Source organism: Loxodonta africana, chromosome 1, assembly GCF_030014295.1.
Source record: "Loxodonta africana isolate mLoxAfr1 chromosome 1, mLoxAfr1.hap2, whole genome shotgun sequence".
Lineage (NCBI taxonomy): Eukaryota > Metazoa > Chordata > Mammalia > Proboscidea > Elephantidae > Loxodonta > Loxodonta africana.
Genome location: NC_087342.1, coordinates 109,733,892 through 109,759,071, shown reverse-complemented (window position 1 = coordinate 109,759,071; position 25,180 = coordinate 109,733,892). Strand labels below are relative to the sequence as shown.

General features: G+C 39.1%; 1 protein-coding gene across 10 annotated transcripts in view; it reads right to left on the bottom strand.

Annotated features, from left to right (window-relative positions):
- The window catches only part of SLC25A27 (solute carrier family 25 member 27), a 36,297-nt gene that overhangs the window by 10,867 nt on the left and 250 nt on the right, over window positions 1–25,180 (bottom strand). For 4 of the 10 annotated variants that reach the window (XR_010322287.1, XM_023545241.2, XM_064286965.1 and 1 more), the window contains exons 2-8: window positions 20,266–20,457; window positions 17,994–18,078; window positions 15,267–15,389; window positions 12,797–12,909; window positions 9,566–9,700; window positions 7,892–7,976; window positions 143–235 (exon numbers count right to left, since the gene is read on the bottom strand). Coding sequence is in view for 9 of the 10 variants with exons in the window: in XM_023545241.2 (XP_023401009.1) it covers window positions 143–235; window positions 7,892–7,976; window positions 9,566–9,700; window positions 12,797–12,909; window positions 15,267–15,389; window positions 17,994–18,078; window positions 20,266–20,457 (826 nt within the window). In the remaining variant the exon portion in view is untranslated. Of the gene's footprint in view, window positions 1–142; window positions 236–7,891; window positions 7,977–9,565; window positions 9,701–12,796; window positions 12,910–15,266; window positions 15,390–17,993; window positions 18,664–20,265; window positions 25,170–25,180 lie in introns of those variants that run through there. The other 6 variants (XM_064286975.1, XM_023545265.2, XM_023545260.2 and 3 more) reach the window with 6 other exon arrangements.

Genomic DNA, 25,180 nt, shown 5'->3' with positions numbered 1-25,180 from the left:
AGCAAGTAAATGCATAAGAACAATTTCCTGGTTGAAAACATAAACACACAAACATTTCTACCAAGAATAAATAAATACATAAGAAAAACTTTAACAATATTATTACAGGCATTCAAAGACATGGATACTGAAATCTTTCTACCTTCCTTGTTTATCTCTTGGTTGATTCATTATTCGACTTTTGATGACATCAGCGGGTGTTCCCAGAATAGAAGCTACCAGTCCAGAGCATAAACTACAGACACAAATAAGGAAAACTGTAGGATAATATATAATAGTTTCTAAATTATAAGAGAATTTGATATTTAGAAAAAATGAAATATTACAAGTTATTTCAATAGTCTCCATAATAATGCTCTTTTACCTGAAAATTAATGCTAAATTAATTTATTAGAGAAATGTAAAAAAAATAAAAACAAAAAGAATGTTAGTCAATCAACAAATACACCTTGAGCATCTGCTGATGCCAGGCACTCTTTTAGACAGTGAAGAAGACACATAAGACCCTGCCCTCAAGGAGCTTACACTCTAGCTGGAGTAAGACAAAGAAATGATAATTTTATTCATAGTGCTATGAATAAAATAAAAAGGGGTGATGTGATAGACAGTAACTAAGTAACAGGCAGTTGGGAAAACACTCTGAGGGTGACAGCAGAACTGAGACCTGAGTAGTGAAAGGAAGCATCTATATGAAGACCTAGAGGAAGAGAAGTGTAGGCAGAAGGAACAGGACATGCAAAGTCCTCAGTCCACAAAAACTCTTGTTGTGTCTAAGGGACCAAAAGCAGCCAATACAGGTGCGACATCATAAAGAAGGGTGAGAGTCCAGACAGAGGAAAGACGAGAAGCAGGCAGGAATCAGAACATGAAGCCTAATTAAGGAGTTAGATCTTATTCTAGATGTGAGGGAAGTTATTGAGAGGATTTTAAACAGGGGAATCACATCATTGGGTTAGGTTTAAAAAACAAATTTATTTGGCCACTGTTTAAGACTCAGTTCACTAAGATATTCCATTTGACTATAATAACTTTGCCTATTTCTCTCCACCCTGAACACTGATACTTAACGGATCTTTCTAAAATATAAATCTAATTATGTCATTTTTCCTACTTAAAACCTATTATCAGATTTCACTCATGCTCTGGCCATGTCATACAGTCCTCCAAATTCTCGTCTCTTTGCCCAGTATGCTCTAACAGTATGCCCAGTACCTGGGCTCTCAGTACATAGCACACTGTGTAACACCTCTGTGTTTTTAATTTTTTCCTCTGGAATGCCCTGCACTCCCATCTAATTGGAAAATTCCTGTTCTCCTTCAATCTATGCTTAGGTATAAGGCTTGCAGAATTTCTGCTTATCCCCCTTCTCCTTACCTAATAAGGTTAATCGGCCCTTCCTCAGACTTTGTTAATTTCTCAAAAACATACAAAATGGATGTGGTCAACCCACTGGGGAGTAAGTCAAGGGAGAGTCTGTAAATGAGTAACTGGAGAGTTAGGAAACTGTCAGTTCATTATGTATGTAGACATGACGTTAGGGTGGCAATAGAGGAATATGATAATAATTCAGTAAACTGAAAACTCATCAAGTGTTCTAAACTTTTCTGGAGAAAAACATCTGATGAGAGGAATGGTCAACCTGAATCACAGAAAATGGAAGGCCTAGAAACTGCTATCACTGAGTCCTAAGATAGGATCATAAGTAGCTAAATCTGGCTAATGGAAGGCTGGGGAGAAAAACTGTGGAAAACTTTTATGTCCTCCCGGCACATTAAATACCTCACAAAAGTAGAATCACTGAACTCTGTGTCTAGGCTCTTGAAGCCTCTGAGGCTATGAGGTAGAGAAGTTGAAGTGCTTTGGGAATCTCTGTAGTTCTTCCTTATTCTAAACAGCTGTAACACGAACTAACCACACTCTTTCTACCTCTTTCACATCAAGGCTTAAAACGCAAAAGAGAAAATGCTTTCGAGCTACTTCAATATAAGAGAAGAAACTCAACTCATATAATCTATCTACATATCACCAACAAATGACTCACCCCAATGCTTTACTGACCTTGTTTTAACACACACACACACACACACACACACACACACACACACAAAGAGCACATAAATTTTCTTGAGTCTCTGTCCACATAGCAGGTATTGCCTATGTGGAAAGAACTGACTGTTTTGCCATATGTATTCCATTCTTTTACCCTCTTTTCTGTTTGTTCAAATTCTCTGAAAGTCAAAGTTTAATATCACTGATTTTAATACACCTTTGTATTTTCACAAAAGAACATTTTAAACAACTAAAAAATTCACCTAAATTCTAAAACTACCATAAAAAGCATACAAAACTAACCAAGAGGTAAGGAAGAGCAAAGATAGGGTAGAGAGAGATACACAGTATTCTCCTGTGCCCAGAAGATGGTAAGGAAGCACTTCATTTTCATTTGTTCATTTACTTCAGAGAGGCCAGGCGCCAGCTCAGCTTCTCATCTAAGTCCCAAGAATGGAAACTACTTCTACCATAGTGCTAAATTTTAATAAATTTGATTAAAACAATGTGGATATCCCCTGTAATTGATTATGACAGGATTCTTTTATCTGTATCCTGACCATATCAAGGACCCTTCAGCCAACTGTAGGCCCCCATTTGGCACACACTAATTTAAGAATGCAAGGAATAATGGCCCCGTCCTTTTCTTATAAATTGTTTGAGGGCATAATGTGAACTGGCTAGATCTCTTTAAAAAATAAATATTAAAAGAAAGCAGATAATGTATTAAAGAAGTCTTCAGTAAGATGGCTACCATGTGTCTGTCAGTGTCATACTGTGGTGGCTTGCGTGTTGCTGTGATACTGAAAAACATACCACTGGTATTTCAAATACCAGCAGGGTCACTGTGGTAGACAGGTTTCATCTGAGCTTCCAGACTAAGATAGACTAGGAAGAGGAGACAGCAGTCTACTTCTGAAAACATTAGCCAGTGAAAACCTTATGAATGGCAGAACATTGTCTGATAATAGTGCTGGAAGATGAGCCCCTCAGGTTGGAAAGCACTCAAAATACAACTGGGGAAGAGCTGCCTCCTCAAGCTAGAGTCGACATCAACAACATGAATGGACTCAAGTTTTTGGGACCTTCATTTGCTGATGTGGCATGACTAAAAATGAGAAGAAACAGCTGCAAACAGCCATTAATAATCGGAATGTGGAATGTACAAAGTATGATCTAGGAATTTGGAAGGTGTCAAAAAAAAAGAAATAGAATGCATAAAGATCAAAATTCTAGGCTTTAGTGAGGTGAAATAGACTGGTTCTGGCCATTTTGAATCAGTCATATGGTCTACTATGCCAGGAATGACAACTTGAAGAGGAATGGTGTTGCATTCATTGCTAAAAAGAACATTTCAAGATCTGTCCTAAGTACAACACTGTTAGTGAAAGGATAATATTCATATGCCTACAAGGAAGACCAGTTAATGCAGTTATTCAAATTTATGCACCAGCCACTACTGCCAAAGATGAAGAAGTTGAAGATTTTTACCAACTTCTGCAGTCTCAAATTGATCAAACATGCAATCAAGATGCATTGATAATTACTGGTGATTGGAATTAGAAAGTTGGAAACAAAGAAGAAGGATTGGTAGTTGGAAAATATGGCCTTGGTGATAGAAACAGTGCTGGAGATTGCATGATAGAATTTTGCAAGACGAATGACTTCTTCATTGCAAATATCTTTTTTCAGCAACATAAGCAGTGACTACACTCATGGGCCTTGCCAGATGGAATACACGGGAATCAAATCAACTACATCTGTGGAAAGACACAACGGAAAAGCTCAAATAATGTCAGAACACAGCCAGAAGTCTACTGTGGAACAGACCGCCAACTGCTAATATGCAAGTCCAAGTTGAAGCTGAAGAAAATCAAAACAAGTCCGAGAGAGCCAATATATAGCCTTGAGTATATCCTACCTGAATTTGGAGACCATCTCAAGAATACATTTGAAGCCCTGAACACCAATGACAGAAGACCAGACAAGTTGTGGGATGACATCAAGGACCTCATACATGAACAAAGAAAAAGGACAGGAAAGAAAATACCAAAATGGTGTCAGATAAGACAAACTTGCTCTTCATCACAGAGTAGCTAAAGCAAATTGAAGAAATGAAGTAAAAGAGCTGAACAGAAGATTTCAAAGGGTGGCTTGAAAAAACAAAGTATTATAATGAAATGTGTAAAGACCTGGAGTTAGAAAACCAAAGGGAAGAACATGCTCAGCATTTCTCAAGCTGAAAGAACTGAAGAAAAAGTTCAAGCCTTGAGTTGCAATCCTGAAGGATTCTATGGGTAAAATACTGAACAACACAGGAAGCATCAAAAGATGGGAGGAATACATGTTCAACCATTTCAGGAGAAAGCATATGACCAAGAACCAATGGTACTGAAGGAAGAAGTCCAAGATGCACTGAAGGCACTGGCAAAAAAAAAAAAAAGGCTCCAAGAATTGATGGAATACCAAATGAGATGTTTCAACAATCGGGTGCAGTGCTGAAGGTGCTCACTCCTCTATGCCAAGGTATTTGGAAGACAGTTACTTGGTCAGCCGACTAGAAGAGATCCATATTTGTGCCCATTCCAAAGAAAGCTGATCCAACAGAATGTGAAAATTATTGAACAACATCATTAACATCACACGCAAGTAAATTTTGCTGAAGATAATTAAAAAATATTTGTTGCAGTATGTTGACAGGAAACGATCAGAAATTCAAGTCAGATTCAGAAGAGAATATAGAACAAGCGATATCACCGTTGATATCAGATGGATCTTGGCTAAAAGTAGAGGATACCAGAAAGACGTTTAGCAGTGGTTAAGAGCTATGGCTGCTAACCAAAAGGTTGGCAGTTCGAATCCACCAGCTGCTCCCTTGTAAACCCTATGGGGCAGTTCTACTCTGTCCTATAGGGTTGCTATGAGTTGGAATGGACTCGACAGCAACAGGTGTGTTGACTATGCAAAGCCATTTTACTGTGTGGATCATAACAAATTATGGATAACATTATGAAGAATGGGAATTCCCCAACACTTGATTGTGCTCATGAGGAACCTGTACATGGACCAAGCGGCAGTTGTTCAAACAGAATAAGGGAATACTGCATGCTTTAAATTCAGGAAACAGTCTCCCAATTCTGGTGGCATATATTCAAGGTCATATTTTGGTTCTCATGGACGTGTTTTAATTTTCTTCAGCTTTAGCCAACTTGAACTTGCATATGAGCAACTGATGACCTTGTTCTGACTTATGGCATTGAGCTTTTCCATTGTCTTTTTCCACCAAAACCACCGCCATTGAGTCGATTCCGACTCCCACCGACCCTATAGGACAGAGACAAACTGCCCCATCCAAGGAGCACCTGGCGGATTCGAACTGCCGACCTCTTGGTTAGCAGCCGTAGCACTTAACCACTACGCCACCAGGGTTTCTGTCTCTTTTCACAGATGTAATCAATTTGATTCTTGTGTTTTCCATCTGGTGAGGTCCACAGATACAGTTGCTATTTATGTTGTTGAAAAAAGGTATCTGCGACAAAGAAGTCATTTGTCTTGCAAAATTCTATCATGTGATCGCTGGTCTTGTTTCTATCACCAAGGCCATATTTTCCAACTACCAATCCTTCTTCTTTGTTTCCAACTTTCTAATTCCAATCACCAGTAATTATCAATGCATCTTGATTGCATGTTTGATCAATTTGAGACTGCAGAAGTTGGTAAATATCTTTCAACTTCTTCATCTCTGGCATTAGTGGTTCACGCGTAAATTTGGATAATAGTCATTTTAACTGGTCTTCCTTGTAAGCATATGGGTATTATCCTATCACCGACAGCATTGTATTTGAGGATATAACTTGAAATGTTCTTTTTAATGATGAATGTGAAGCCATACCTCTTCAATATGTCATTCCTGGCATAGTAGGCCATACGATTCTGCGATTCAAAATGTCCAATGCCAGTCCATTTTCAGCTCACCAGTGCCTAGGATATCAGCTTTATGTACTCCACTTCATTTTTGACGACTTCCAATGTTCCTAGATTCATAGTTCATACATTCCACGTTTCGATTATTAATGGATGTCTGAAGCTGTTTCTTCTCATTCTGAGTCATGCTACATAAGCAAATGAAGATCCCAAAAGATTGATTCCATCCATCCCTGTCATTAAGATTGACTCTAGTTTGAGGAGGCAGCTCTTCCCCAGCTGTATTTTGAGTGCCTTTGAACCTGAGGGGCTCGTCTTCCAGCACCGAATCAGTCAATGTTCTGCTGCTATTCAAAAGGTTTTCAGTGGCTAATGTTTTCAGAAGTAGACTGCCAGCTCCTTCTTCCGAGTCTGTCTTAGTCTGGAAGTGCAGCTGTAACCTGTCCACCATGGGTGACCCTGCTAGTATTTGAAATATTGGTGGCATAGCTTCTAGCTTTTTTTTTTTTTTTTAGCTTCTAGCATCACAGCAACATGCAAACCATCATAGTATGACAAACTGACAGATGTGCAGTGGTAGAATGTGATAAGACTTAGTTATTTCAGATTTAGGACTAGATTATACTAATGGGAAATCTTATATCTTTCCAAAACAGACAGATCTGGTAGGCAGAACAGTGTATGTTAGACAGATTTATGCCTGCAGAGAAATCCATGAATCTTAGGTTAGAAGTGTGGTATTTTAAAGAACACCTGGGTAGAAAAGAGAACATTAAAGAAAAAGAGGTGGTATCACTCTGGAGCTATAGGACAGACTTGAACATCCCAGCACAAATCATAACATGGGAACAGAGAGCAGTCTTGAAGGATGAAAACAAAGATGACTAGACTCAGAGAAACTGGGGAAGAAAGTATTACAGTTTGAGGAACAGCATAAGCAAAGGCAGTGGAGGGAGGAAGGTAAGGGTGGGTAAAGATATAATAAATAGGCTTATAGGGATGGGGAAGGAAGCCTAAGATCCTCAGTTTTCTCTGTGAATTAGGAAGCAGGACTATTGAACAGAGGAAGTATGGTACAGTTTGAGAACACACCTGCTGAGTTTAGAATGGGAACGAATGGTGAGCAAAGACATATAAAAAGATTGCCCAAGTGACAGTAAAAATAACACTTGACATTATTAACATATTTTTTTGCTTGTATAATTACGACAAGGAGTTCTAGAATTTGGAAATAAAACAAAAGCTAAATGAAATCATCATAATGTTAAGGACACTAACCATTTAATGAAGTAACCAACTCTAATAATTTGAAATTGTGTTGCAAATTGTATCCAGATACTATTGTCCCTCCTTCCTAACTCTGCCTGTCAAAAGCCAAATCCCTTCAAAACCATGATCATATTCCGCCTCCTTTGTGACATCTTTCCTATTGTTTACCTTCTCTTTTCCCTGAACCCTGTAATAATTAGTCATTTTCTTTTGCATTTACTGTATACTGTTTTTATAACTGGACGGCACTGGGTCTTGGGTTTTATTCTCCCTGTTGGTAAACTCCCCTGGCAGGAGCTGTTTTACTCCTTTTGTACCCACTGCAGGGCCCCACACAGTGCATTTAATATAAGAGTGCTCAAAAATATCTGTTGAGTCCATCACCAGCACATGATCCTGAGATAACCCCATCAAGATGCAAATATCTTAGTAGGTTTAGTCTGAAATATCCTGTAGCTCTGTCTCTTTCCCATTTTAACTGCAACAAACTCTAAGAAAAATACCCTCTATACATGTACCATCACCATTCTCTAAGGGTGATTTTACTAGATTCCAGATCAAAAGAGCCCAAAAGTTAACATTTATGGCAAGAATGGAAGAAAGGGGGATAAAAGGAAAAAAAATCGAGTTAAACTAAAACAATACTTACCTTGATAAACCATGAGTCATGATATTGTCCTCAAGTGGTGTATTCAATACTAAGTAGTGTTTCACTGTGTCATAAGTAGTTAAGTCTTGGAGGAAAAAGAAACAAAACAAAGAAACGGACTTACAAATTCACTCATTTAGTAATGAATATCTTTTGGGTCAAGAAGTATGCTAAGCTTGAGGCGGGAATGTGTATAAGAATGAAAGATGGCATTCTTGTTTTCAAGCAGAGAACAGAGCTACAGTTAGAGGGAGAGGAAAAAAGAAGAGACACACTCAATTATGTCATTTTAACATGCAAATTCAGCTTGCTTAAAGTCAGTGCAGTCTCTGGACTTCTCAGTATTTAAGCTAATAAATACCCTTTTTTAGCCTAAGCTAGGTTGGGTTGAGATTCTGTGACTTATAAACTAAAAGTCCTGGCCATTCTTCCATAGTAAACTTTTTATACTTTTTTCCAAGCTACAATAAAAAGCTGTTGAAGGGTTTTAAACGGGGGTGATGTCATAATACTGGAGTTTTATAAAGATTAAAAACATGGAAATATAGAGAATGAACTGTAGTGAGGCAAGAATGGATGGGTACATTTTATCATTCATCAAATATCTGACTACCTATCACGTGCCAGGTACTATTCTACGCATGGGGGAAAGAGCCATGGACAAAACGAACAAAATTCCCTGCTCTCTGTTGGGGCATGAGACAATAAATAAGTATGAGGTATTTGAGGGCAGTAAGTCTCCTGAAAATAAGGTAAGGAAAGGGAATATAGAGTGCCAGAGGGTGGGGAAGAATGGTGTACCTGAATTTTAAATGGGACAGTCAGAGAAGGCCTTTCTGATAAGGTGACATTTGAGCAGAGACCTAAAGAAGTTTGAGAAAATAAACTTTGCAGATAACTGACAGAAAGTGTCCCAGGCAAAAGAACAGTATGTATTGTGGCCCTGAGGCAGGAGTCAGCTTGGTATGTTAGAAGAACAGCAAGAAGACGAGGGTAGCAGAGGAACAGAGTAAGCAAGGGTCAGAGATCATGGAGAGCATCAGAAGCCAGCAGCGGGTTTTGAGCAGAGGGGTGACTGCTTGAGGTTACTGTTGAGAAGGATCACTTTGGCTGTTCTGAGAGTAGACTATAGGAAGACAAGATAGATTAGATATGAGACTATTGCAATAATGCTGGTAACAGATGATGGAAGCTTAGATCAGGGAGTTGTGGGGCCCTGGTAAGGCTCTATATATTTTGAAGGTAGAATCAATGGGATTAGCTAGAAGGTTAAATAAGCAGTGAGAGAGAGAAATCAAGGATGGCTGTAAGATTTTTGGCTTGAGCAATCTGAAGGATAGAGTTTTCATTTTTGTAAACAGTATTTTTAAAATAGGATGATAGACATAGGGGGCCCTGACAAGATCAGTTTCAGAGAAACAGTGAGAGCAAAATGGTTGTGGGGTAGATAGAAAGAGATCAGTTTGAAAGCTTTTGTAGTAGTCCAGAGGAAGAGATAAATAATACTTGGACAAAGCAGTAGCTCCAGGGATGGAGAGAAGAGGATGGATTTGACATATATCTGGGAGACAGAAACGATCAGACTTGGTGACTAAATATGAGTAGTAAGTGAAAGGGAAGAGTCAAGAATCATGCCTCAGTTTCTGGCTTGTTCAATTGAAAGGATGGTGATACCATATTTTAAGCTTATGAAAAACAGAGGAGTTGTCTGGTTTAACAAGTTTGGTTTGGACACATTCGAAGTGCTGTATTTGAGATATCCACATGAAGATGCTGCGTAGGTAGCTGGAACTTGAAGAGAGATCTGGGCTGCAACAGATTTTGAAGCAACACATTGAAAAACTGCAATCAGGAAAGCTTCCTGAGAACAAAAATATCTACCAATATGAAACAGTAAACAGAAGGACTGAAATAGTGATATGTTTAAGTGAGACGGTACTGGAAACCTCAAAAATGCTATTTGCCTATTTCTTAGAGCTGTATAATTTTGGTTTTAGGAAGGATTTACTCATGCATTAACTCATTCATCAAATCTTTACTGACTACATGAGGCACTAGGAAAATAAAGATAAATACGAGGATAAGTAAAAGAGTATTGCCACAAAATCATAAAGACCTTTATTAAACAAAAATATCAAAATGTGACGCTAATGTTTCTTGACACATCCTCCACCTAGGTCTATATTCTTCTGTAGGTGGCGTTTTTATCTCCTAACCCCTCCCCAAAGAATTCTGTGCTCTTCGATTTATAACACAGCATCCTGGGGGATTCAAATCGTGTTCCTTTTAAACATTCTTTGAGTTTTGGGAACAAAAAGAAGTCCGAAGGGGCAAGATCAGGACTGTAGGGTAGATGGGGTAAGGTTTACCGACAAAATTCTCATAGGACAGCCCTCGCTACCCTTGAAAAACGAGCAGGTGCATTGCCGTGATGGAAAAAAAATTCCCTGGTTCAACTTTCCTGACCTTTTTGTCACCAATGCAGTTTTCAATTTTCTTAAAACTTCTTCATAATAAGCCCCCATGATCATCTGGTGTCCAAGAAAATCTATCAAGATTACCCCTTTGGAATCCCCCAAAACAGTCACCATAACCTTCTGAGTGGTCTTCCCTCTCTTGGCTCATCTTTGAGGTCTTTCCAATCAAAACAAAAAATAACACACGTGACGAATGTGCTTCTTAGATCAGTCAAATATACGAGACCAAATGGGCAACTCCTGTTCAAAATCAAGAGGAGAAGGCAGGAAGGGCCAGGAACTCGGCAAATGGTCATAGGGAAGTGGAGGTAGAAGGGGGAGTATGCTGTCACATTGTGGGGTTTGCAACCAATGTCACAAAACAGTATGTGTATAAATTTTTGAATGAGAAGTTAATTTAAACTGTAAACTTTCACCTAAAGCACAATTAAAAAAAAAAAGCTTGACCCATCTAAAAACTGTTGTTTTGTATGGGACAGCATTCCCATATATTTGTTGTAAAACGTCAATGATTTGGGAAGATGTCCACATTGAGTTCTGTTAAAACTTTGATATTAGCCCTGACCTCAAAATCATTTTTTTCCATGGTACAAAAAGTATCCTTTTTTTGAAGGTACCCTAAAGAGACTAAGACAAGTACATTACTGAGAGAACTTGTCTGCAGCCATCCACTGATCGCAGAGACATGTTGAAACACGTTTTGTTTGGAATAAACCTGTGCATCTATGAACTGGAACTCTGGTAGCAATACTTTTTGACTTACCCTCGTAAAACAAAGGCCTTGCCTTTAAGGGGCTTATAATCTAGTGGAAGAGAGAGATACAGAGTTGAAAGCAATGAAATGAGAATGCAAAATGGAGATAAGTGCAGGGAACTATAAACCAAAACCGTTGGCTGTAGTGTTCTGACTCACAGAGACCCTATAGGACAGAGTAGAACTGCCCCATAGCTTTTCCAAGGAGTGGCTGGTGGATTTGAACTGCTGACCTTCTGGCTAGCAGCCGAGCTCTTCACCATTGAGTCACCAGGGCTCCTCTACAAGGAGCTACAGAAATGCATAGAAGTGGATTTTTTAACAGAACAGGAGGGGTTGCGGGAGGTTCAAGAAACTATCTTGGTGGAGAGGATACCTGAGCTGAGTATTAAAGGATCTGCAGAAGAAAACGAAGTAGAAGAGGGAAGAGGCCAGAAAGTACAGAGGTAAAGAACAGCCTGGTATGTGCAGGCAGTGGAACCTTTTAGCTGATGATTTCTGCTTCACTCTTTGCTCCAGAATCAATGAATTGCTCAGTTCCTTGCAGGCACAGGTCAGATTATGCAGGTGTTCTATGTCATGTTAAGAAATTTCCATTTTACCCTGTAGGTGATGAGGCACCAGTGAAGGGTAACAGTAACACGTTCAGACTTGTGTTTCAGATAAATCACTCTGGATATTGAATACAAATTTGAACGACAGTGGAGGAGACCAGTTACATAGCTGAGGCAGTAGTCTAGTTGAGAGGTTATGATGGCTGTTGTTGTTGTTAGCTGCTGCTGAGTTAGCCCTCAACTTATGGCAACCTGCACCTCAGAACAAAATGTTGCCCAGTCCTGCACCATCCCCATGATCAGTTGGAAATCAGACTGTTGTGACCTACAGGGTTTTCACTGGCTGATTTTCAGAAGAAAATCACTAGGCCTTTGTTCCTAGTACATCTTAGACTGGAAGCTCTGCTGAAACTTGTCCAGCAACACAGCAACACACCAGTCTCCAGTGACAGATGGTGGTGGCTGCGCATGAGGGGCACTGGCCGAAATCAAACCACTGCACCACCACTGCCCCTCCCCCCACGGTTAATATTGTACAAATGGTGGTTTTAAAGATGCTAAGGTAGTATGATCATCATCATCATCAAGGTAGTAAGTATTCGAGGGAGAGAAAACTTTTAAGAGATATTTTGAAGACGGAATAAATTAGTAGTTGAATATGGGAGAGGGATAAAGAGGGAGTTAAGGAAACATTCAGGTTTCCAGCCTGAGGTACCTGGCTGTAAAAGATGGATCATACAGGAACAGGAGCAGGATTACAGGAGAAGAGATGTGGATAGCCTGGATATAATGTCCACCAAATAGTTGCATATACCAGTTTGAATCTTAAAGAAAGGATAAGCTGGAGAGGGGACCTTAGAAATGTTTGGTCTCATCTCCTCATTGCCACAATTTGTTTGTTTTAGGAAACCTTTTTCACGTCATTTCTGAAGGTGAAAATGTTCTAAGGAAAATATTTACTTATAGCATTACAATGTATAAGAAGCCTGTCACCAACATATGTTATTAAAAATACTAAAAATAAAAAGTAAGAACTTTCAGTTTCCCTGATGTTAAGTCCTTATATTTATAACTACTAAAGCACTTAGGACTTACCAGAATTCAAAAAAGCTTCCCTTACCTCCCATATTCACCAAGGCTGCTCTTTGTATATTGGGCACCCAGCCTGCCCAAAGCCCACGTACTCCTCCTTCTGCTAAGATTTTTGCAAATGCATGATGCACACCACGGAATCTAAGGAAAAGAATAATTGAAATGTGAAAGCTCTATGTATTGTTGGGTATGGAATGCAACAGGATAACCTTTGTCTATAGCTGGTTTTATTTGGAGTAAAATAATATTTATCCAGAATTGTCAGGAGCTAAAAAAATCCACAGTTAAATTTTCAGGTTCTCTTTAGAAAAATGTCAACATTCGACTTAAATATTTTTAAATGTAGATCTTCATAAACTGTATCATCCTCTTCTTCTATTGTTAAACAGATTACAAACTCTTGAAATGTCATATCATAAGTATACATATTAATTATAGAAAGGAACAGTGGTTGTCAGACTTCTGGATTCATTTTACTAGTAATTTCAGGATTTGCAAACTTTTTGATTTTGCCAAATAAGGACATTTAAAAAAAAAACACTAATTCTCACATAATCTCACTTAAAAAATAATATTTTGGGTCAAAGATTAGGAAAAGCAATATCATAATAAGTATTCTCAAAACTGAATAATTTTAGCTTTATGAAAATTTACTATCTTATCCTCATTTTGCTGTTGACAGATGAATAACAGTGCTGAACCTTGAACCAAAACCAGAAACCTCTGGCATAAAAGAAAAGCCTGGACTTTACATCATCAGAAATACCTACGGTCAAATGTCCCTTTACCAACTAGCTGTGTGGCTGTTAGTCAGGTATTGCACTCTCTGAGGCTCACCAAAAAGATCACCTGCCATATTTACTGGGTATGCATAATTGTTACCTGGAAGCCATGCTCACCAATGACGGTAATTATAACTAACTTTTATTGAGCACTTACTAAGCGCCAGGTATTTTATACACACAGATGCACTTTAACACTGAAAACTCTATGAGGTATACATTATCATTCTAATTTACATCTGAGGAAATGGAGGCTTAAAGAGGTTAGGGAACTTTACTCAGGTTACAGAGCTAAAATGTGGTAAAGCCTGGATTTGAATCCCAGGCTGCCTGACCCCAATGTTCGTGTTCTTTACTACTACATTAAATATAAACCGTAAACCAAGCCTGTTGCTGTCAAGTCTATTCCGACGCATAGCAACCCTACAGGATAGAGTGGAACTGCCCCATAGGGTTTCCAAGGAGCAAGTGGTGGATTCTAATTACCAACCTTTTGGTTAGCAGCCATTTAACCACTGTGCCACCAGGGCTCCACATTAAATATAGTCAAACTAAAAATTTCTGGCATTAGGGACAAGGAGGGGGAAAAAAAACAGGAGGATCAGTTAGGAACTCAGACACTTCTAGAACCCAGGGTCCGAATGGCCAGGTCTCCCTGTGTGTCCAACCCACACATAACTTCTCTCTGCTACTTAATAATTACAGAGTGTTACAAGATGACAAAATGGGCCCTGGGATTCTGGAAACCACTTGGATAAGCAAGAGTGGTACCCTCTCCTCCTCTGCTATGTGTGTTCTCTCCCTTCTTTGATGGCTGAAGGGAAGCCTGGACTCCTTTCCACTGAGTCAGCTAGAAAAGGAGTGGAGCAGACAGTAGTGGTGAATTCCCAAACTCCTCCTTCGCCTCTGGCTTAACTGTCAACCTGGAGCGTTCAGAGGAGCAGAGTCCCTTTGTACTCAGCCCCAGTCATCCTGCACTTGCTCTCTTTCCTAGGAGACTCCTCCCACGAAAAGGGGGAAGACTTTGCCCTTTCCCAGGGGAAACTATATGGTTGAACTTGAAGCCCTTTGAGAAAAGGCGGACTTTGATAATATTTCAATAGGATGATTTTATATCACAAAAGGCGTAATGTAAAAGAACTTCCATAACCTTGGGAAAAAGGGGGCCTTAAGATGCAGGAGTGGGGATAAAGACAGAGGCAGGAAAAATGTGCATGGTCAACCTTGCTGTTCCCTTCTTTAGGGAGAAAGGGAAGGAAACCAAGATTTTTGGCATCTTATAAACCAGACACTTTAATTTCCATGAAAACCTTTTGAGATAGTCCCTTCTGAAGAAAAGAAACAGAAACCTAGAAAAGTTAAGTGACTTCCACAATGCTAAGCCACGATGTCAAAACTGGGGATTCGCACTCAAGGGGAGATTTAATGATCAAACTCTTTCTGTCAAGCTGTAATAGGGCATGAGTCCACCTGTGATACAAAAGAGCTGTGCACATGTATAATTTCTCTGGTAGAGAACATGTACATCTTATCATACACACCAAAGATCCGGCTCAGCTCTCCTCTGCATAAATATAAATTCTAAATTACAAGAACCAGGAAGTATTTTTTTTTTTTAATGAATATTGGATCAAAAAAAGTGTGAGTCTACTAGATAAATATTCAAAATACGAAGGTAGTAAAGGGGAAAGGAAAGGGATCAATTGGAGAACTTACCGCAATGGTTTTCCTTCAAGTTTCCTCTTCCCTTCCATTTGCATCTGAACCTTCACTAGGTCAGTTGGGTTGGCCAAAAACTGGCCGATAACACCAGCCGTAATCCCACCAATGACTGATTTCCTAATTGTAAAAGGATATACATTAAAAAAAAAAAAAACTAAAAGTTACCATTAATTTCATAGATTTTATAGTAAGCCAATACAATCTGGGTAAGATATACCCATACAGCCCTGGGTCTGTGGTGTCAATGGGTTGGTGTTGCCCAGTGCAGTAACTGATTGTGCCAACACTCCTCCCTCTGCCCGGGCTAGGCTGGGCCGGCTGGTGAAACCCCCTGGTGGGTGGAGCAGCCCTGCCTGCCCCCACCACGTAGCTGAGCGTCCCACCCACCCTGCCCCTCTCCCATCGGCCAAGGCAGAGGCCCTCCTCTCCACTCAGTGGCTAGCACCATGGCTGGCCACCAGCACCCTGACTGCCAGATGGGGGTAATGATGAGTTACCATACTGGGTGACACCAATCCTAGTGACTGGTGGGTAACAGAGGGATGACAAGTTATAGCCCTGGGAGATGGTTAAACCAAACCTAGTGACACCACTATCTTGGTGTCCCCTCCCCCTGTGGAGCTGGCCCATCCACCGCCACTGCTGCCTCAGACTCTGGGGTCATTTTGGTGTCACCCCTCTGACAGAGTCCGGGGTGTGGTCCACACTCCCTGCGCCCCCCTACCCTATTGACGTCACTCCCCTATTGACGTCAGTCCCCTGCGTAAGAAATTTAAGACAAAGTGAAGAAAAGAACAGACCGAAACAAATCAGAGAAGAAAGCAGATGATGGTCCTGAAGGTGGGTTAAAACCACAAGGAGTTGAAATAAAACATCTGAACTGATGATTTAATTACAATTTAATTCTAACCACAGGAGAGTAAAAATAGCATAGGCGAAATCAGCCTAATAGTGAAGTTTTAACTACTACTTTAGTAGTTTTGTAAAGTGAAGAATTTGGAAACTTTCCTCTCATTGGAGAAACACCTTCTGTTCTAGACTTCTCCTTCTCCTCATCTCCCAGAGCGAAAAGTGACCAAGTCTAGACTATTATACTTAAACACCTTCTTCTATCCATTCCTGCTGCTCTTCTCTCAGGCCAGGCTCCATCTTTTACCTAGATGACTGCAATAGTCTCTTGGGGGATGAAGTATTTTCTGTCCTTTTACTGTAAAACAGTATTTGAAGAGGCACACATGTGTATAAAGTAGTAAATTTCTCTCTGACCCTAGCTCCTGTTCCCCTGCCCTGAAGCAATCACAATGACTAGTTTCTTACATGCCCTCCCAGAGATACTAGTGCATTCGCTGAAATGTTTACATGTCAGGCCTTGTTGTGAGCATTTTTCAAATTTCATTTAATCCTTATACCAGCCCTTTGATGTAAGTACAACCGTCATATCCTCTTTATAGATGAGGAAACTGAGGCATAGAGCAGGAAAATGACAGCCCAAATCACACAACTAGTAAGTGGTAAAGCCAAAATACAAATCCAGGCAGCCTGAGTCCAGAAGTCACACTCTTTACCACTAAGTTACATTTGATAGTGTGTGCATACATAAGCTTATATGTATAAATATACCTTTCTAAAAGCACAAAGAACTGTTCTGCATTTTGATTTTCCTAACAGTATCTTAAAGGTTATCCTCACTTCATAAAGAGCTGTTTAACAGTTTTATATGCCATAGTTTAACCAGCAAAAATTTAAACTAATAAACTTGAACATTTATATAAATTTGATAGGTCCTGCCAAATTGCTTTCCACAGACCTTGTACCAATAGGAGTGCCTGTCTCTCCACACAAGGATGAGCACAATACAATTATCATTTTTTCTTTGTGAATCTTAAAACTGCTTCCTCCTCTGTAATTTTCACACTATTTTGTTTATTACTTTTCAATGGCTGTAATTTTTTGGAAGTAGCACCAGGCTTTTCTCCCGAGGTGCCTCTGGATAGATTTGAAACTCCAACCTTTCAGTTAACAGCCAACCACATTAACCGTTTGCACCACCCAGGGACTCCGTTATGAACAACAGTTCTTTTGTGGGTTGCCTATTGATATTCTTCCCCTATTTTCCCACTGTGTTCTCTGTATTTTCCTCATTGATTTCTATAACTTCTCTGTATATTATTTACAGTAACCAATTCTTGTGTCTGTTTCTGTTATAAACTTTATTAGTGACGTATATTTGCATTCAGCATCTCATCTAATCCTACAAAAACAAATGCCTGATGTAGTTGAAGTAGTTTGCTCAGGCTGCAAAATAGCAGAGCAGGAATTTGAGCCCAATTCTGTTTGACTCCAAAGTTCACAGTTTCTAGATAAGTGGGAGCTCCTAAAAATCAAACACCTATGTTTATCCAAGACTTCACCAAGAGAGCAAAAAGATTACCTACAGACTGGGAAAAAGTTTTTGGCTGCAATAATTCTCATCAGCATCTGATCTCTAAAACCTACGTGAATACTGCAAAAACTCAACAACAAAGCTCAGTTTCTCAATAGAAAAAGGAACAAGGAAGGTGGTCTGTAAGACTTATTTTAATATTAGAATATTAAATACATAGTATATATACAATTTATATGTATAAATATACATTTATATATATAGATATCTGTATAAAATATGCAGTAAATGCTCAATTATTTGCGGCAATACTGTATTATCTTCAAAACTAAACTTACCAAAGGGGATAATGCTTATCTTCACTTTTGCCAAACACAACCTCACGGAGATGTTCATATGTGACCATTCGACCTCCAGAATACACTGTGTAAAACATCATTAAAAAGGTGAATTCAGTGATATGTTTAATAAAAAGGACATTCTGATCTAGCCCAGTCTGTCTCTCTAGCTGTCTTTCTCTCGTGCCCCCTATGCTCCTGCCACATGGCCTTCCTGACATTTACTCAAATGTGCCACACCTTTTTAAGCCTCAGCCTTTCCTGCTCACTGTCCCATCTCTTTATAATGGATTCTCCCTTCTCTGCTTGGCTATCTCCTCCTAGTCTTTCTAAACTCAACTCAGACATGTTTTCTTGGAAGTGCTCTATGACCTTTCCCCCAATGTTATAGGTTTCCTGTTTGCTTGTTTATACCTCTCATGTGTCTCTTCTGTTCCCCCAGAGCTACCCAAGCACATGCCTATAATGAAACTTATTATTTGATTTGAGATTAACATGACTTTCTTGCTTATCTTTCCATCAGACTGTGAGCTCCTCGAGGCAGATTCCACATCTTTTCTATAAATCGTAACACAGAGCTTGGTACATAGCAGACATTTTGTTGAATAAGTAGCTTTATTGGGAAAGTTACTAACGCAACTTTTCAGTCAAGTGCCAAGGATATGATTAACTGTAAGGCAATACATGATGGTCAACAAAACACAAATTAAAAGACGTGAAACTCAAAACAACAATGGGAAGCAAAGGAGAAAATGTAAAAAACATGAATGGAAAAATTTAAAAAAATATATAAAAATCAACACACGGTATTCATACAGAGAGGATTCTTTGAAATTTCAGGACGTCTGATGAAATATTTTAAGATACTGAAAAATACACAAAGTGCCCAAAATAATAATAATCTCTATGCATACTTCTGGATAGTTCTTAAAGAATATACTCTCACTCATCTGAATAACTAAAGCTTTAAAAATATTAATCTGGAAATATTAGTACTGGGTACTTTTCTGATCAAGGGTTCCTTTATACTTAAGGAAACACTGAGTAGAGAGGAAAAAAAAAAATGCCATGCCTGTTCTACCCTCTTCTGAAGCAAAGTTTATATTCTTCTATCCATAACCTAAAAAATCCTATTCTTGTGAATGCCACTTTGGAAACAGAAGTGTTCTTATTGGCTGTAGCACAGTTACCACCATTTTCCCTTAAACGTGATTAACAGCCCACTTAGCTATTAGGTAGCCTGGGGAACAGAGACACAAAGCACCTACGCATTTACTCTATTGCCAGAGTTGGATTAGACAGTTATCCACATTCTCTTTCATAGATCTCTGACTTATAAGACAGAGTTTCATGCTAATAAGTCAAGTATATTTTAATTTCCAAAGAACAGAAAAAAATTAAATCTGATGTTTAAAGTTTCTAAAGTGAAAAAAATGGTATCAATTATCTTTTTCTTTCTTGATCTAAACTTTTAAAAAAAACCATTAGCAAAATTCTCCAACATACGGAAAAATAAAATAATATATAACTCCCTCTATGTTTATTATTGGAGCTGGTAGCATGGTGGTTAAGAGTTTGGCTACTAACCAAAAGGCTGGCAGTTCAAAACCACCAGCCACCCCTTGGAAACCCTACGGGACATTCTACTCTGTCTTAGAGGGTTGCTATGACCTGGAATCGACTCAACGGCAATGGGTAAGGTTTTTGGTTTTAAATCTATCACTGGGTGGTGCAAGTGGTTTGCACTTGACTACTAGCCTAAAGGCTGGTGGCTTGAACCCACCCAGCTGTACCATAGAAAAAAGGCCCGGCCATCTGTTTCTACAAAAATTACAGCCAAGAAAGCCCTATAGAGCAGTTCTACTCTGTAACACATGGCGTCACCCTAAGTTGGAACCAACTTGACAGCAATGGGTTTATGTATATCATTGAAATTTAGCAATAACTAACGTTTCTGCCATTATTTGCTTTTCTTTTTCTTAATTATTTTAAAGTAATTTATAGACATCATGACAGTTCATCCCTAAATACTTTAGTGTGCATTTCTAAAAATTTAAGCCAGTACTTCCTTAATAACAAAACATTTTCTTTTGGTCTTAGTTGTCTTCTCCTTAAGAAACTATATATTTATCACGTGTTGTTGTTGTTAGGTGCCGTTGAGTTTATCACAGTAGTAGAAAAACCTAGTTTTTTGGACACAGATAAACAGAAAAGCACAGGAGATAAACACAGAACTCATAACAAACTTACCAGCTAGAATCAAGATAAATACCTACGTGTCTGTAAATGGCGGGTGTCACTCCTTGCCAAAGCTTTAGAAAGCCTTCCTCTTGGATGATCCCTAGGGCTGTGCGAACCATGCCCCTATAGGGGACAGGTTCTCTTGCACTGTCTCCCAGCCTAGCAAGAGCAGCTTCTCCTTGCATTTGGAGTCGAGTTTTTGTGAGGTCGAGAGGAAAGGTTGCTAACAAAATAAGGAGAAAAACCCACAATATTCAGAGAAACAAACAAAAATCCTAAAATCATAAGACTAGTATTTTCCCTGACAAGATTAGTGGTTCTTGAACTTTAGAATACATTAAAATCATCTAGGGAGATTGTTAAAAATTATAGATTTCCTGGCCCCAGGCCTACGCATCCTAATTCACCAGGAAAAAAAAATTTACAAGCCTTGAGCTCTTTTTATATGGAAATTTTAGTCCACTGTCTGGTCCTTAATTTTGGTTTCCAGTGGGGAATAGTTTAAAGTATCTTTATTATCTGTGATGACCCATTTATTGCAGCACTGTTTTTTTAAAGATCCTATGTAACTTTTAAAATACTGTCCTACTTATTGAGGTTCTCAATAAACATTGAATGAAGCTGAATTCTATAATTTCATGGGTTATGTTCACATGAAGATGAATCACCAACCTGATGTTTTAGATACAGAAAATGCAATATGGAGTTTATGATAGCGTCTTTTACGTAGAAGTGGCATACTCAACATTCTGTTCATTATGGCATATATTGTTTTTCCAGCACTAATGAGTTTTATGCATGGCCTCCTTACAAGTATCAAATGTACTTGTAAAATTTTTTTTCTAACGTGTACATTTAGGATTAGAGAGACCTTTTACCTCAAAACAGAATGAAGCTAACTGGCCCACATTAAGGTAGATCAAGCTCATAACTTTATACACACAGTGTCCTAAATAGCTAAAATAACCAGATTCTGACAAGTCTATCAGCAATACTGACATTACACAAGCTTTTTCAATGACCGCTACCTAGAACAAAATCCTTTCTATGCCTTTTCCAAGATAATCTCCTCATTGGTCATTGGAAAAGTTAGCATCTTGCTGATAGTTTCCCTAAAACAGAAATAGCTTGTGTATAGATAATTTAAGTAACTGATTTATTGACATTTGAAACCTGAAAAGTCTTAAGAATTAGAAGCCTCTATATGTTAACCTAGGGTCTCTAAGAGTCAGAATTGACTCAATCAATGGCAATGCATTTATATTAGCATTGGTCACATCTCTCAATATAATTTTGGTTTTCTTGCTGATTACTTAAACAATGCTTCAGGCTCTGATCTTGAATCGATTTGTACTTGAAACCATTCCATATTTTGATTTACCCTTCAAAGTTGCATCACTAGGGTAGGTGTCACCAGTGAGGTAAATCGTGGTGTCAGGCCCACCCCCCTCCACGGACCTCGTTCTATACCAGACCATAGAGAATATAGAGTCCTTAGTAATGTTTTTTGTACTAACGTTAGTTGTAAATCCTAATTTCCACACATCACTGAATGTAATGGCAAAAGTAGTGACATAAACAAGTAGCAAAATTAGAATTAACCTTTAAATCACAATGTCATATGCACAGCCTAAATGTATTCACATTTACATAGTTTCGTGTGGTGAAAGTGAAAGTTTGGTAAGAAAACAATAGACTTCAAAGTAAAAACATTTAAGGACTACATCAAAATTATGTCCATTTTAACATTAAACTTTACCGTTACACAAGATACATTAATGGATTAGGGTTAGATAACTGATAATAACGTAGAAGTTACAGACAAATACACATGGAAATATATTAATAAATGAAACAATACTATAAAAATAAACAAGAAGAAATACACAAGCATTTCAGCACTTAGTGAACATTTAACTACATCAGAATTTTCCTTTCCTGGCCTTCACTGCCTTTTGCCAAGTCACTTTTTAATGTGTCACTCTTCCTTTAAACCAGAATTCAAACTTTAACCCTGAAAATTTCATTAAAGTCAGACTTATGATTGCAAGAGAGTGATGTTTTTCAAGTTAAAAAAGACTAAAATTGAAAAAAACTGAATTTAAGATTTAAGCTATATTTCTAAACACATGTCAAGAAACACAGCATTTTTCCCTACTTCATGTTTTAAACTGTCAATTTCTCTATTTAGTTATCAGAGTTATATAAATCAATAACTTATACATGTAAGTTTATTAGCAATTTTAATCAAAGAATAACATGATATTGTAAATTGCTTAAAGGTAATATTTCTTAGAGCATATAAATAGCAAAATTATTTTGTAAAATTTTTCTACATTTAATTACAACATTATTAATTACCTTACTGGTAACTAAGCGGAAGCCTTTTTTATTTTTCTCTTTTTCCTTTAATTGCTACTTCATTCTCAAAGAAGTTATTGACATACGTTCACAAACACTAACTACCACAATATTGTAACTAATACACCAGAAAATTTGACAAAATTAGCAACTATAAAAACACCAGCAGAATAAAAACAACAGCACGTTTGTTGCCCGTGCAGATGAAACCAGATAATTTGACACGCCATTGTAATTGGGTGATAACGGTATCTCTTACCGGGGCCCATTAAAAAAAAGATCAACCCGTTGCCGTGGAGTTGATTCCACTACAGGACAGAGTAGAACTATCTCAGGGTTTCCAAGGCTGTAATTTTTACAGCAACAGAATGCCACATCTTTCTCCCAAAGAGGAGCTGGTTGGCTCGATCCCCTGACCTTCTGGTTAGCAGCTGAGCACATAAGCACCACGCCACCAGGGCTCCCGGTGCATTAACCAAAAAACCCAAACCTGTTGCCATGGAGTCAATTCCGATTCATAGTGACCCTACAGAATTGAGTAGAACTTCTCTGTAGAGTTTCCAAGGAGCGGCTGGTGGATTCGAACTGCTGACCGTTAGGTTAGCAGCCAACCTCTTAACCACTGGGGCACCAGGACTCCTATTCCTGGAGTTCATTAAACCAAACCCGTTGCCGTCGAGCCGATTCCAACTCATAGCGACCCTACAGGACCGAGAAGAACTGTCCCGTAGGGATCCCAACGGGCGCCTGGTGGATTTGAACCACCAACCTTCTGGTTAGCAGTCGTAGCACTTACCCACTATGCGACCAGGTCATTAGAAGGTTCAAAAAGTAAGTTAGCATAGAGTTTAGCCTTGTAAGTGTATTAATACATGCAAACTGGGCTTACAAAAAATTTTTTTGGTTATAACTAAGCATAGGGATATCTTTATAAAAAACAAATTTCTGCTGAAATACTGTACCAAAGTTTTTTAGACAGTCATTTTGTTGTCACCCCCTGTTACCTGGTGCAGTCCGCACCCTCCTAGTGACGTCACTGCCCTCCTCCCTACCTCCACATAATTTTCTCCAGGCATTTTTAATAGGAGGAATCTAATCTCTCCTTTACAAAAGCCATTGAGTCACAGGGGGAAAATCAGTTAAAAAACAAACAAACGAAAAATGGAGCTGTATCTAATCATCTAGCAATCTTTCGATTATTTTTTTTAAGTTGATGTGTTTTTATTTGGTAAAAACAATAAATAGTAAAAATTCTCCAATCAGCTTTGGGAGGAGAGAGAAAAAAACAGAGGGCCCAGAGGGCAGGAGTGGCCAAGAGCACAAAGGCCAAAGCACAGTAACGTGCTGGGTTACTGGAGAGAGAAATGCATTTTAGAACAGGACAAACTTTAACATTTACAAATGATAACACATCAGAGCTATTTTTTTAAACGGGAAAGAAAACATAAGGGCTAATATTCAAATACATAGTAAAGAATTCAAAGGGACGACAAAGGCACTTTACTCACAAAACCTTCAGAAGAAACACCTGCTCACGCAAGGTCATAATTCCATTCTAGGTGGCTGAAGTGAAGAGTCAAAGGGCCTCTTAGGCTTTCTCTTACTCCTGCAGGTGGTTGTAACTGTCTTTCCTTTAAGCTCTTAAAACCCAAACTTTTTAAGCTCTTTGTGTTTTTTTTTTTGGTAGCATACCTCAGAATACCTTCATGAAACAACACATTGCAATTGTCTTTGCACGTCTCCCCACCAACCGGTAAGACTCTGGAAGATCAGAACCTGGCTCTTTCCAGCTATGCCTCCACAGTTCCTAGTATTACAGTAATTATAATAATGTTGCAATAATGCGTGCCCTTCCTTGGGTGTAGCATTTATATACTAATGACCTCTCAGAGTCTCTCAAAGTATAAACTATATTACAGCTCAGTTAAGCTCAAGAGGTCAAGTATCTGGCCCATGGTGAGTAGGCATTCAATAAAGTAATCGGTTAATAACTGAAGTCCTAAAAGGTGGGTCCACAGCTTGGACCCAAAAGACGATAATACAATGAAGCTATGTAATAATATAAATTACAAACAGGTTATCTCAATAATGACAAGGTGGGCTGTGTTTTTAATAAGGTCATCCTCAGGAATGGGAAAATGATTCCTATAGAGGCGTGACAGCTCGAAAAGTACACATTCAGGTACCACAGCACGCCGCTGGGGAAGCTATTAGACAAAATTGGAAGGAAAAGAGCTCCCGTAACCCGCTGCCTTCGAGTCGATTCCGACTCACAGCGACCCTGTCGCACAGAGTAGAACTGCCCCATGGGGTTTCCAAGGAGCGGCTGTCGGGTTCCAACGGCCGACCTTTTGGTTAGTAGCCTTGGCTCTTAACAGCTGCGCCACCAGGGCTCCAAGGGAAAACAGCTCAGCCCTCCCATCCCTCCACCTCACCAACTGGCCTTGCGCCCACCCTGCCACATATGCCCGACAGGCGTGGACGCAGAGGGCGCGGCCGGCGGGAAGCTCACACACACTGGAACCAGCCGCCCGCCCCTCCCCGGCCGCGGGGATTTGCGGGGGAGGCCCTGACGTGGGCGGCCG